The 12722-nt window shown below is 36.7% G+C and overlaps 1 protein-coding gene across 1 annotated transcript; it reads right to left on the reverse strand.

The window, feature by feature from the left end:
* Nucleotides 1-3730: 3730 nt before the first annotated feature.
* On the reverse strand, nucleotides 3731-7846 carry LOC143341124 (uncharacterized). The gene is made up of 4 exons (XM_076763754.1): nucleotides 7763-7846; nucleotides 7355-7674; nucleotides 6906-7262; nucleotides 3731-3766 (listed from the first exon to the last, which is right to left on the reverse strand). Exons 1-4 carry the CDS (start codon nucleotides 7806-7808, stop codon nucleotides 3731-3733), a joined length of 759 nt encoding a protein of 252 aa, XP_076619869.1. The 5' UTR covers nucleotides 7809-7846.
* Between the last annotated feature and the right edge of the window lie 4876 nt (nucleotides 7847-12722).

The following is a 12722-nucleotide window of genomic DNA, read 5'->3' on the forward strand; positions in this document are numbered from 1 at the left end:
TAAATAAGATGGGACCAAGTACTGAATCCTGAGGTACTCCTGTGCTTACCCTCTTTGGTTTGGATTTAACATTGTTTACTATTACTTTGAAAAATCTATCCCTTAAGTATTAGTTTATGAATTTTATCAGGGGCGGTGGGTATTTTTTTTGACTCATTTTATATGTAACACCATCTTGCCAAACTCTGTCAAATGCCTTTTATATGTCTAAAAGTAACATTACTGTTACTTTTTTCTAAAAAAAACAGTAATCTGAAGTAACAGTAATGTTATTTTCTTCTTGTTATAATTTATGCTTATGTCATTTATTAGTCTTACTACTTGTTGGATGGTATTATGCTGTTGCGTCGCAACGTATTACGGCCGGAAGGCCAGAGTACTTTAGACTGAGGGCAAAGGAAACCAGTGTAGCCGGTACGTGCCGATACAAGGCCACCATAACAATAGCGACATTTGGCCGCCAAAAACCGTTTGAAAGTTAGAAATTAGCAGCATATTTACAACCTTATCGACCTCGACTTTTCTTTTCTAAAACCACCCCTTAGTCATGATCGTTTTTCCACTTTCCTCTCACTTTCGTCTCCAAAAAATCATCCCACGACTTCTCCAACATCCAATTACGAAACTGTATCCTCCCAAGTCTTTCTATCACTCAAAATCTCCTACATCAATCAGAACTCCTTTGACCTGTAATGTTAACGAAAAATAATCATCGCAATCATTTCGATCCAATCTCGAATACAGAAAACTTAGGAAAGGTGCTCTCTATTAGAATACCGACTAGCTGTACCTTATACAGGGTGTTCGGACACCCTTGGGAAAAATTTTAATGGGGGATTCTAGAGGCCAAAATAAGACGAAAATCAAGAATACCAATTTGTTGATGCAGGCTTCGTTAAAAAGTTATTAACAATTAACTTCAGAAATTTCAAATCGTTCTGGAAAAATTATTTTCGGTTGCAGAAATCAATTACAAGCATTTTTAGTGAATAGACATATATTCGAAATCCTACTCAGTTTCGAGAAAAAAATTCGAGTAGGTGATGAAATTTTTCGATGAAATTAAAACATTTCAAATCGTTCTGGAAAAAATATTTTCAGTTGCGGCGGTCAATTGCAATCATTTTTTATGAATAGACATACCCTCGAAATCTTGCGCATTTTCGAGAAAAAAATTCAGTACGGGCGGTACTTCGAACGTTAATAACTTTTTAACAGAGCCTCCATCAACAAATTGGTATTCTTGATTTTCGTCTTATTTTGACCTCTAGAATCCCCCATTAAAATTTTTCCCAGGGGTGGCCGAACACCCTGTATAGTCTCAACGTCATTCGGTTACATTTTGTAATTGAACAGTGTATCCGCGATACAGTGACTGAACGCTCCCCTATAACGTTCAACATATGCTTTTTAAAATGATTTTTTCTGTTACTTTGCTAAGAGTTGGCAATAGACTAATTGGTCTGTAGCTTAGTGCAATTGTTTTATCTTTCCCCGGCTTCAGTATTGGAATTACCGTTGCTTTTTTCCATCGCGTAGGGAAATAGGCTAATATAAACGTACTGTTTATGATGTAGGTTAATTGTACGGCGGCTTTTTTAGATAGATTTTTCAACAGGATGTTTTGTATATTATCAGGGCCCGGTGCTTTCCTTGGGTTTATGTACTTCAGGTGTGATTTTATTTCCTCGGGCGAGGTAATTAATTGTTTCCAATTTGCTAGGTTTTCGTGGCTAATGTTTTCAATAAAATTATTTACTGTATTAGAAATATTGAGTTGCTGTTCGTTATTGCTATCTATGATGTGTACTTGTTCGAAGTGTTTTGCTAGTATTTCGGCTTTATCTGTATTTATGAATGCAGAATAATTATCACTAGAAAATTTTTTAAGATTTTTTAAGTGATTTAATCATTTCCCAAAGTGATTCATCTGTGGGTGTTAGGTCTCTAAGTTTCTTTTCCCATGAATCATTTCAATGTTTTATTATTAGTATCCTAATATTTTGGTTGAGAATTTGATTTATTTGTTTATAGTAGTAAAGGCCTGTGCGTTGCCATTTCCTCCTATCTGCATTGCGACACTTAATTAGATACGATAGTCTCAGTGAGTGGAGAGTTTTTTATTTTGGCTTCTACTTTTTTAACCGTCCTATTCCTAGTTAATTGTATGACTTGGGTTAGTTTTGTGACTTCAATACATATCTATTTCGTTTGTCATTCCAATTTTATAGTTAATTTTTAATTATTTCTTCCTAGATTTTTCCAATCCATATTCACGTAAGAATATACGAATCGTTTTGGTTCTATGGATCCTAAATTAATTATAGTAAAATAAACTGGATTGTGATCAGAATTGAGATCTTTTAAAGCAACGAGATAGGTAATGTTAGAAACATGCTTGTTTACTATTAAATCTATTGTGGTTGGAGTTGTGTTGTTATATGGGAAATGAGTAGGTTCGTCGATATTCATTATTATACCATTGCTGTTAGAATACCGAGGGACTCTAAGGTGGGTCCGGATGAGGGAATAGACGGGTAAAGAAATTGTTACAAGTTTTAATTACATTTTAATTTTATTTTTACAAAAGTAACAAAATAAGGTACAAATTGTAATAATGGTAACTAAACTGAAAATGGAAACAAAAAGAAATAATGGAACGGCGGCTCGCTACTTCGGCCGATCGTCTCCTCTTTCTCTGTTCGCCGTTATTACTGCTGCGGAGGCTTTCTGCAACAAAAGTTTACAACAAATATCAATATTTTGCGGACTAGTCACGTTTACGCGCTCGTCAACTGTTTACCTCGCGCTCCAGCGACAGTTTGGTGTGCTTGGAGGGGAGAGCTAACTGGCAATTTAGCGCAATAGCAAGCGGACTGTATTATTTTGCTTTGTGGTCGGTGATATTCGATTTATACAACATCACCGACGAATGCGACCGGGTGGACGAGGTTTTTCCTCCGATCTGCCGGGTTAGCTTAAGCAAAACCACGGACGGGTCACCAAATGGAGGTTATAAGGCACCAAGAGGGCTTAGTCCCGCGAGCACGCTCACCGTGCGGGTGGCGTATTAAAAACGCCGAGGCAAGAGGACTTCTTGTCCTAGTACAGCTACCTCGACAGCGGCTCCTATGGTACGAGGAGCGGCCTGCCGGATTAGGAGGAAGTCCTCTGCAACTCCAACCACCCTACGGTCACCACACAGCGGTGGTCGACTCACAGCTGGCAATGGGTGTAGAGGTGGAAGGAAGGCTCTTCGAACCCTTTGCTCCACCGTACGCTTGTGCTCAACCTTATCACCTCACGACGGGATCACTGGAGCGGGTTCTCCGAAGCCCGATGGACGGAAAGCACCACGAGGAGATACCAGTACCTGGAAATCTACCTACCGGTTACTCCTACGCCGTATAGCTTCAACGGGTTGTCGAAACCGCTACTCCACCGGTCGGTGCACTCTCTGTGGCACACCAGATGGGCGATTCGAGTGGGTTCTTCGATCCCTTTGAACGGTGAACCGCCACTAGGCAATACCAGGCTTGTTAGAATTAAAAAAAGCATTACACTTCACTTACATTATATTTGTTTATTTAATGAAAGAAAAATATATTAACATTAATTTAGGAATTAATTAAAAATTACTATATTCTCACTCACATGTACCATCCTCGTGCGCACATTTTTATATTACAACACCTCGTAAAGAACATAAAAAGACAAAAAGGCGCATTTCTTAGCACTGCAGCCAACCACACAAATACAAAAGTACCTATTATAGCACAAACAAAACTAGATATCAAAAACAAGTTATAGAAATATTTTTAACAAGTCTGTCGGTATCTACCTTTCAGTGGCTCAAATCGTATTAAATTGGAAGGGACTCAAAGTGATTAACACCGAATCCCTAACGTCGTAGTCGCGGCAACGACTACAAATGTTCAATCACAATCCTGCGTCTACGATCGTGTAGCGCGCGGCGTGCATTGCGATCGCTACAACGTCAGGCAGATTGTCCTTTTGTGGGAAAATTTCAAGTCGTTATGACAAGATTTTCCAATAAATAAATGTCTGCAAAACTAAATTCGATTACGAGGAGAGACATCGGCTCACACTCATACTCAGCGTGACCAGTGTGGCCAGTGACGACGAACTTCCTTAGCGTCTAACAGAGTGATGGGGATAGCAGGCATATGCTACCGCACGAGCCACCTGTACGTGAGCTCGGCACTTCGCACAATTTTGGGAAAACGATAAAGAACGCTAGTTTGAGACTTTCCTTCTTGCTCTTGTAAAAGAGAAACAGCTGAAACACGACCTCGCGATAATCGGTATACGATTCCAAGTCTCGACTGCCCCAGCATTTTTACTTTCCGACCTATGTAAGATATAAGGATGGTACCATAATGAAAAAAAATGTCGTTTTCGTGAAATACACGTTTTAAGACCCCCTGATCGTGTTGTGACTATTAAAAAAAAAGAAATTTTTTTTGTTCCTGTGCTATTAACATGATTGCGTTTAAACAGCTGAATGAATTTCAATGAAACTTTACATTTAAATTTTATGTTATCGTTTCAAGGTCTGATTAGATTTTGAGCGTGATCAGCTTCCGAATAATGATGATTATACGTCTTATAATTTTATAATTATTTCGATACATATACATTATTTGTAAAAAGATTTTAAAACGATTTATATAAATGTTAAGAAGTATTAAGATCAAATAAACTTTTCTCCTATCTTTTCTAGAAAGGAAAAATTAAACGAAATCTTATACATTGCATACCTACCTAAATCACATTAAAAACGTATTCCACAAATATTTTAGAATAATGTTGTTCAAAGCAGTCTCACTCGTAAAGGGTTAATTCAAATGAAAAACCACTCTTAGCCACTACCGTGCACGCTGTAACAATCTTCAGTAACAAATATTTTGTAAAGATATGATTTAAATAGGAAAATTAATTGCTACAGAAATAGATTACTACTGACTTTTCCCACTATGTTTTTCAATAACCGTATCAATTTGTTACACAGAATCAAATGTTATATATTTGATATAACTTTACATAACAAAGTAATTTAAATATTGGAAAATCAATAACGTGCACGTTACCGTTCAATGAAAATCTGATGGATCTCAATTTCCCTCCTTCCATTAGGATATAAAAAATCCTTATTTATTTGTAACATTACCACACGTCGTATATTAAAACGTCCACATTCGACTTGCCTTTTTTTTTATTCCCTACTGAATTCATTACTGGAATACATTAAATTAACTGCTACTCATGCAATAGAATTTTATTTTTAATTATTGCCCTTTAAAAACCTACGGAGACGGCTATGGATGTATATCTACGCCCCTCCTTTCTCCATCCTCGTCGTTTCTACGACCCAGCGACCTAGCGACCCATGAGGAGTATAAACAAAACACTGTCATCAACCTGCATAAGTCACTGCTGTAACAGCAGATAGTATAAATAGAAATAAGGTTTATTCGATTTTGAACCTTCTTATGATTTATATAAAACGTTTTAAAAAATTTTTACAAATAATGTTGTTTAAATATCGCGTTAATTCGACAATCGAAAAACGTCGGTTAAACCATCGCGTGATCGAGAGAAAAACGGGCCATTTCTTGTACGGTGTTGTTCCTTGTTTACGCGACATTCCAGAGGCTTCTCTGAAGCGTAATACGTTCCAGGAACAATACCGCATAGAAAAACTCCGTATTTACATTCGATAACAGTTTCGCGATCGGCCCAGTAACGGTTCCTATACGAGGTGTTACTACGCCGAAACGAAAAGAGGATTCAAAATTAATAAGAGAGAGACAGCTTAGACCAGACAGCGCCACGAGATGAAAATTTACCCTCCCTCGTGGCCACGGTTAAGCAGGTATGTCTCTGGTGAACTTGCTACCTGGTTCTCGACGAGTGCGGATCTCCTGAGCCAACCTCGTCAATCTATCGGAATCGATAAATACGATTAATTAGATTCGTCTAATACGATCGTGGATCCACTTAACCGAAACGGTACAAGACAGAGACTGCTGCGGATTCGAAAGAATCACGCCAAGTCGAATTTCGTACCCTACGGTTTCGTGAGAATATCTCGATTTCCGCGGTAAATGAACCATAGGAACGGGAAAATTTACTCGATAATTTGAGTAATTTTCACAACCCGCCATCGGTGGCTGAATATAATCAGATTGCACTTAAACAGTGCTTGATTATCGCCACCGTTGTGACGGACAAACACGTATTGCTGAAATCAGTGGTCGTGTTTGAGAACCGAGAGAATTTCTTGATTCTCTGTTTGGCTATTGCACGGTTCAGAACCCCAACCTATAGGGAGCCTTCGTTGCAAAATCCCTGGGTTGGGTTCGTCGTTTTCCAGGGTCGAAACAAAAGTTTGGGATAACACCCGATAGGGGCCTTATTGGCATTCCTTGGGTAAATATCTCGGCTGGTTTCGACCTGCTCGAGCGTGGGTTCCAGATCGTCAGTGGGTACGGACACTCGACGTAGAACTACGTTCAAAGGGCACCGTGGTGTTAGAACCTTAATAATCAGTCGCTTCTGCGCAGTTGAGGCTCTGCATCACACCGGTCCCGTACGGACCAGGGAACGGCGAGGGACCGCGGAGTCGACAACCCTGTAATTGTAAATTGTGGAAATTCTTTTATTAAATTGTTCATGTATTATATGTTTTTCTGTCGATTGTAACAAGTGGTCTTTAAAACGTGGGTCTAGTAGCATGCTGTAATAGTATATCCAATTACTTTGAATAATTGGTTCAAAACGTTCCTGTAAGTAAAATATTATATTTTTGATTTAATATAATTTCTTATGTTTATTTTTTAATATTGTTTTATTGTAGTTTTCCGATAAATAATTAAAATTACCTTCAATGCATTTTGAACGCTGTTGGAAATATTTGTAATTAATGCGTTTTCTGCCGATTCTTCTTTTAATATATGCATTAATGCAAAATACATGGGGAAGTAGTGGGATATGGTAGGATACGAATCTCCGCTCATATCTTCTGTTGCCTCTTTTAGTGGTTCAAGAATCATTCTAAGGGCTTCCATGAAATTCCATTCTTCTATACTTAAATTATCTGGCATGTATTCTTCACATAATATTACATTCAACGATTTTTGTAACACAATAAATCTTTTGAACATGGCATATGTCGAATTCCACCGTGTATCTACTTCCTGAATTAATACTAATGGTGTTTGTTTATCGTCTAAGGTTTTCTGTACATTCAGAAATTTTTCTCTAGCAGTGGTCGGCATTTTTTTCGGAGGTCTTCGTATTCTTTACGATTTTTCATGGCAAATTTTATTACTAATTGTAAACAATGCCCGAAACAGGGAATCCTCGTCCACTTTTCGTATGTATTTATTGCTTTTGCCATGTTGCGACCATTATCGGTAGTAAAAAATGCAGGTTTTTCTATGTCAATATTCCATGTTTGCAGTGAATTTAATATGGTGCTTTGTATGTATTTGTGAGTATGCTTTTCTGGTACATGTTCTAAATCTAGTATATAGTGTTTTAACTCAAATTCCGGTGTTATGTAGTGTACTGTTAACGACATGTAACTTTGCACAGCTCGCGACGTCCAGCCGTCCGTCGTAAATGCAAATATAGTGTTGTTTGTTATTGCTAATATGAATTAAACAACATGTCATATAAAAAAACAAAGAATAATTACAAAACAAAGTATTACTAAAATATTAAGTCGAATTGATACCTGTGGATATTTCCTTCTTGACATGTACCTCCAGATCCTCGTACATTTTTGGGATAATTTTTCGGGAAAACGTGGTCCGTGAAGGAATTTTATATCTCAGTTCTGCAATACTTATTAATGTTCGAAATCCATCATCATCAACAATACTATACGGTTGCAGATCTCGTGCCATCATGCGTGCAATGCCATGCGTTAACTGTTGCGCTCTAGTTGAATTTTCGTCCAAATACGACGTAGTCTTTTCTTTGTTGGGATCGGCTTCGGTTGATGTTGACGTCGATTTCAAATGAATTATTGTACTATGCATTGTTTTTAAATGCCGCAGAAGAGAACTTGTGTTGCTGTGTTTGATTTTGTATTCTTTATTACAAATATTGCACTGGGCTGTGGCAGAATTTAATTTCTGAAAATGGTTCCAAACTTCGCTTTTAAAATGATTAGATTGCACAGAACTTTCACTGATACGAGATTTAGAAGACGCAGTAATCATATTTTCCTCATCACCGCTCATAATTGTAATTTTAAAATAGAATAATATAGTAATAAATAATATAATATAAGTATAAGAGATTAATATAACAGAATATATAAATAAGAAAAAATTTAAAAAATAAAATATATAAAGGAAAAAAATATAAACAAGATAAAATAATAAAATAAAATAATGGAATAAAACAATAATCAATAAAAATAAAATACTACAATAGAGCTAAGGAAATATAAAAAAATTTGATGTTGCTTGGACCACGATTGACTGAAGACTGAAGATTGAGCTTCAACTATGCATCGTCGATTCGTCAACCCAAAGCTAGATAATCTAAACCTAAACATTTTCCGACTGTTTATAGTAGAGAAAGCGAGAAAACTCAGAATGTGATTCACTTCGCTGCAAGATTTGTTTACTTTAAAATTCCTTGCACCGCGGAGCACAGTCCCTTCTTTAAGTGTCGTAACGTTCGTTAACGTACGTTCGTAAAGTTACACATATGTATTCTTATTCTTTTTATTTTTTAATTTCATCAATTTCAAAATTCATCATTGTATTATAATTTATTGATTAGGTGTAAGAAACTCAAAATTATTTCACTTTTTTGATAAGACGCTGGGCAACACAGAAGAAGGAACAGAAACGTTTACAACGCGTAAAAATACAGAAATACAGACATACTTCGCTGAAAATGTAGTACCGCGGAAAACAAATATTATAGACTGGTGGAAATCAAATCAAACACGATTTCCAATACTATTACGAGCAGCTAAATATTGTCTTGCTGTACCAGCAACACAAGTAAAAAGCGAACGCGTATTTTCTACTGCCGGAAACGTAGTAATGCAAACACGAGCGCGATTGCTGCCAGTAAATGTACGAGGACTATGCTTCTTACATGAAAACTTAAAATAAAATATTAGTACATATATGTTAAAAAACATATTCATATGCTTTTATGTTCTTATTACTATCAAATACCCAACAAACAGTCGAACTGTAGCGTAGAGTCGATTGGTCGAGCCGTCCGAAACGGTCGAGCCGCCCGAGAGTTCGAATGTCTCGGACGCCCGCTCGAGCCCGCTCGATTTTCTCTAGCTCGATCTAACGATTCGGGCGCCCGACACATGAGACGGGCTGCACATCCCTAATTTCGATGCATTCAATTATGCCCGATCTGGCCACACTACTCGTGACCAGAGGTGCCAGAAGTGCACCGAAGGTGCTCTCTTACACTATGCCAGATTACGCGTACGTGAGCTCGTAGAGTTTCGGAAAGTCGACAAAGGCAAACTGACGCATGCCCTCTTCGTCGATTCTCCGAAGCTGACCGAAGTAATTTCAGACCGCCTTGTGAGAGTCGAGAGAGAAAGGCTCACATTTACCTTCTCGCTCTTAACAACTAAAATCCGACCACTCGTCAACGGCATACGATTTGGAATCTCGAGTCGAGACTTACGACTGCCCAGGCATTTTTACTTTCCGACCTATGTAGGCACACATAAGCAAAGTACCCATAATGAAAAAAAAATTTTGTAAAATTTATTTTACGGAAATACACGTTTTAAGACCGTCTGATCATATTTTAATTATTGAAGAAAAAGAAATTTTTTTTTATTATTCTTATGTGTGAGCGTATATATGTATATTATTAATACGATTTTTCAAATCAAAATACTTTTAGATTGGCAATTAATAAATTAAAATGAGAGTCCACTCTTTGCCAGTATCGTGCATGATGTGACATTTTTCAATAAGAGGAGTTCTTATTTTTATAACATAAACAAAATAGTAGAATTTATATTTGCAGAAATTAATTAATAATGATTTTCCTCGATATGTTTTGAGATAACCGTATCAATTTGATATGACGAACTAAATATTATGTTTGATTTGGCTTAACTTTGTATAAAAAAATAATTGTATCGATCCAACAAAATTAATAACGTGCACCATCAAACCGTTTAGAAACAAAAGAAAAGTGATCCCGTTTGCCAGTTTAATACAAAGTATGTATAAAACTGGCAAACGTATAAAACTATTTTACCCAGTTATATCCCTTTTTACCTGAAGTATAAGGTAAAAAATACGAGGTACAAGGTACGACTATCCGAAAGTCGTTCACATTTTATCAATGTAAATGAAGCGGCCTTTCCATTAGAGTTGAATACAAAATTTTGTAATTTCTGTGAAAACAGAACTTTCATTAGATGTTCGTGGTGCTTGAAATTTTTATGTTTTGACTGTTTTTACGAAAAGTACTGTTGGGATAGTAGGTTGGTAGTGCAGACAACACGTGTGGGGTGACAAAACTTTCTTTATTTACTATTAGCTCTTACTATGCGTCTGTCCGCGATCGTCGCTTGCAGAAGAGTCCTGTTTTTACATTTTCTTCTCTGTATCACCCCTCCATTCGCACTGGCAAAATTGTTAAACAACCCTGATTGGTTAACCCCACGCGTTGGACCTTTCCAATCAGGGCCGCTTATTTTCCCCAAATCACCGCCTATTTCTTCCGCCCTCGACGTGTTTGTTTTCGAAACGGCGTGGTGATCAAGGGGGACGACGTTGCATTCTCACTGCAGGATTTCCTTGGGGCCATCCGCGCTGGGCCCACTTGGCGAAACTCCGATGGGAACGCGTCGAGTGTCCTCCGGAAATCTCTAATTTACGATGGTCTTTATTTGCTGTTAAGGGACTTAGAAAAAGAATTTACTGAATACATTCGCTACGCGAGTCTGGAAAATATCTTTTTCAAAAACAGCTTCGATGAACAAGAGTCGTAAATTACATGGGCCGTTTGCACGAAAGAAAACTCTCTCTTGTGCGTACGACCGGACGCTACAGTACAATTCAGATTCATGTACTTCGTACATTGAAAATAACATATGTTAAATGTAATTGGTTACATTTAATTTAAAAAAAAAATATTCGAAAGCCAGACAAAAATATATCTCTTGCTCGTGACGATCTGCAAGCATAGATGCCAGATTCAGCACCCGGTGCGATACTCACACATGGCAGATCACGTGTACGTGAGCTCGTGGAGTTTCGGAAAGTCGACAAAGGCAAACTGACACATGCCCTCTTTCTCGATTATTCCGAAGCTGCCCGAAGTAATTTCGGTCCGCCTCGTGGGAGTCGAGAGAGAAAGGCTCACATTTGCCTTCTCGCTCTTAACAACTGAAATCCGACCTCCCGTCTACGGCATACGATTTGGAATCTTGAGCCGTGATTTTCGACTGCCCAGGCATTTTTATTTTCCGACCTATGTAGGCGCACATAAGCAAAGTACTCATAATGGAAAAAAAATTTTGTAAAATTTATTTTACGGAAATACACGTTTTAAGACCCCCTGATCATATTTTAATTATTGAAAAAAAAGAAATTTTTTTTTATTATTCCTATGTATGAGTGTGCATATGTATATTATTAATACGATTGAGTATAAATAGCTGAATGAATTTAAATGAAACTTTACATTTAAGTTTTATGTTTTCATTTCAAAGTCCGATTAGTCTTTGACTATAATCAGCCCATGGATAATAATGATTATATTTCTTGTTTCATAGTTGTTCCGATACGTAGGCGTAATTTATAAAAGATCTTTTAAATGTTTTATATAAATCTTGGGAAGAATTCAATTTTATGTAAAAAAAATTAAATAAACTTTTTCTTTATCTTCTCTAGACAAGAAAAACTTAAATGAAATCTTATACATTATATGCTTACTTAAATCGCATTGAAAACGAATACCACAAATGTTTTAGAATAATGTGCAAAATGGTTTTACTCGCAAAGGGTTAATTGAGAAATAAATGCATGGTAATTAAAAACAGCAGTAAGCAGCTTAACCGGCTGGGATTTTCGCTAAAACAAATTGAAAACTCGATTCTAATAAGGGAAAGTTGAAATGGTACCCGATTTTGGGTTAAGTTTTACTGCAAGATATTATTAAAGTTATTACAGCTACTTATCTTCAAAAATAGAACCAAATTCACCGATAAGTAGTATGGTGTGAATGATGGGGTGTTTGGCTGTAAGTTCGAGCTTCTTTTGCTCTGCAGGTTCGAACCCTGCTAAAAGAAATCTTTTTTTTTTTTATTATATTTTAATCGTACACTAAATGTGACATTATATTTTTGTCTGATCTTCGAATATTTTTTTTTAAAGTTGAATTTACCAATTACATTTAACATGTGTTATTTTCAATATATGAAGTACATGAATCTGGATGGTATTTTTCGTAAAAACAGTCAAAACATAAAAATTTTAAACACCACGTACATCTAATGAAAATTCTGTTTTCACAGAAATTACAAAATTTTGTATTTAACTCTGATGGAAAGACCGCTTCATTTACATTGATATAATGTGAATGATTTTCGGATTTCGATTTACTTGTACCTCGTACTTTTTACCTTGTACTACAGGTAAAAAGGGATATAACTGGCTAAAACAGTTTTATGATAG

The sequence above is a fragment of the Colletes latitarsis genome, chromosome 4, assembly GCF_051014445.1.
Source record: "Colletes latitarsis isolate SP2378_abdomen chromosome 4, iyColLati1, whole genome shotgun sequence".
NCBI lineage: Eukaryota > Metazoa > Arthropoda > Insecta > Hymenoptera > Colletidae > Colletes > Colletes latitarsis.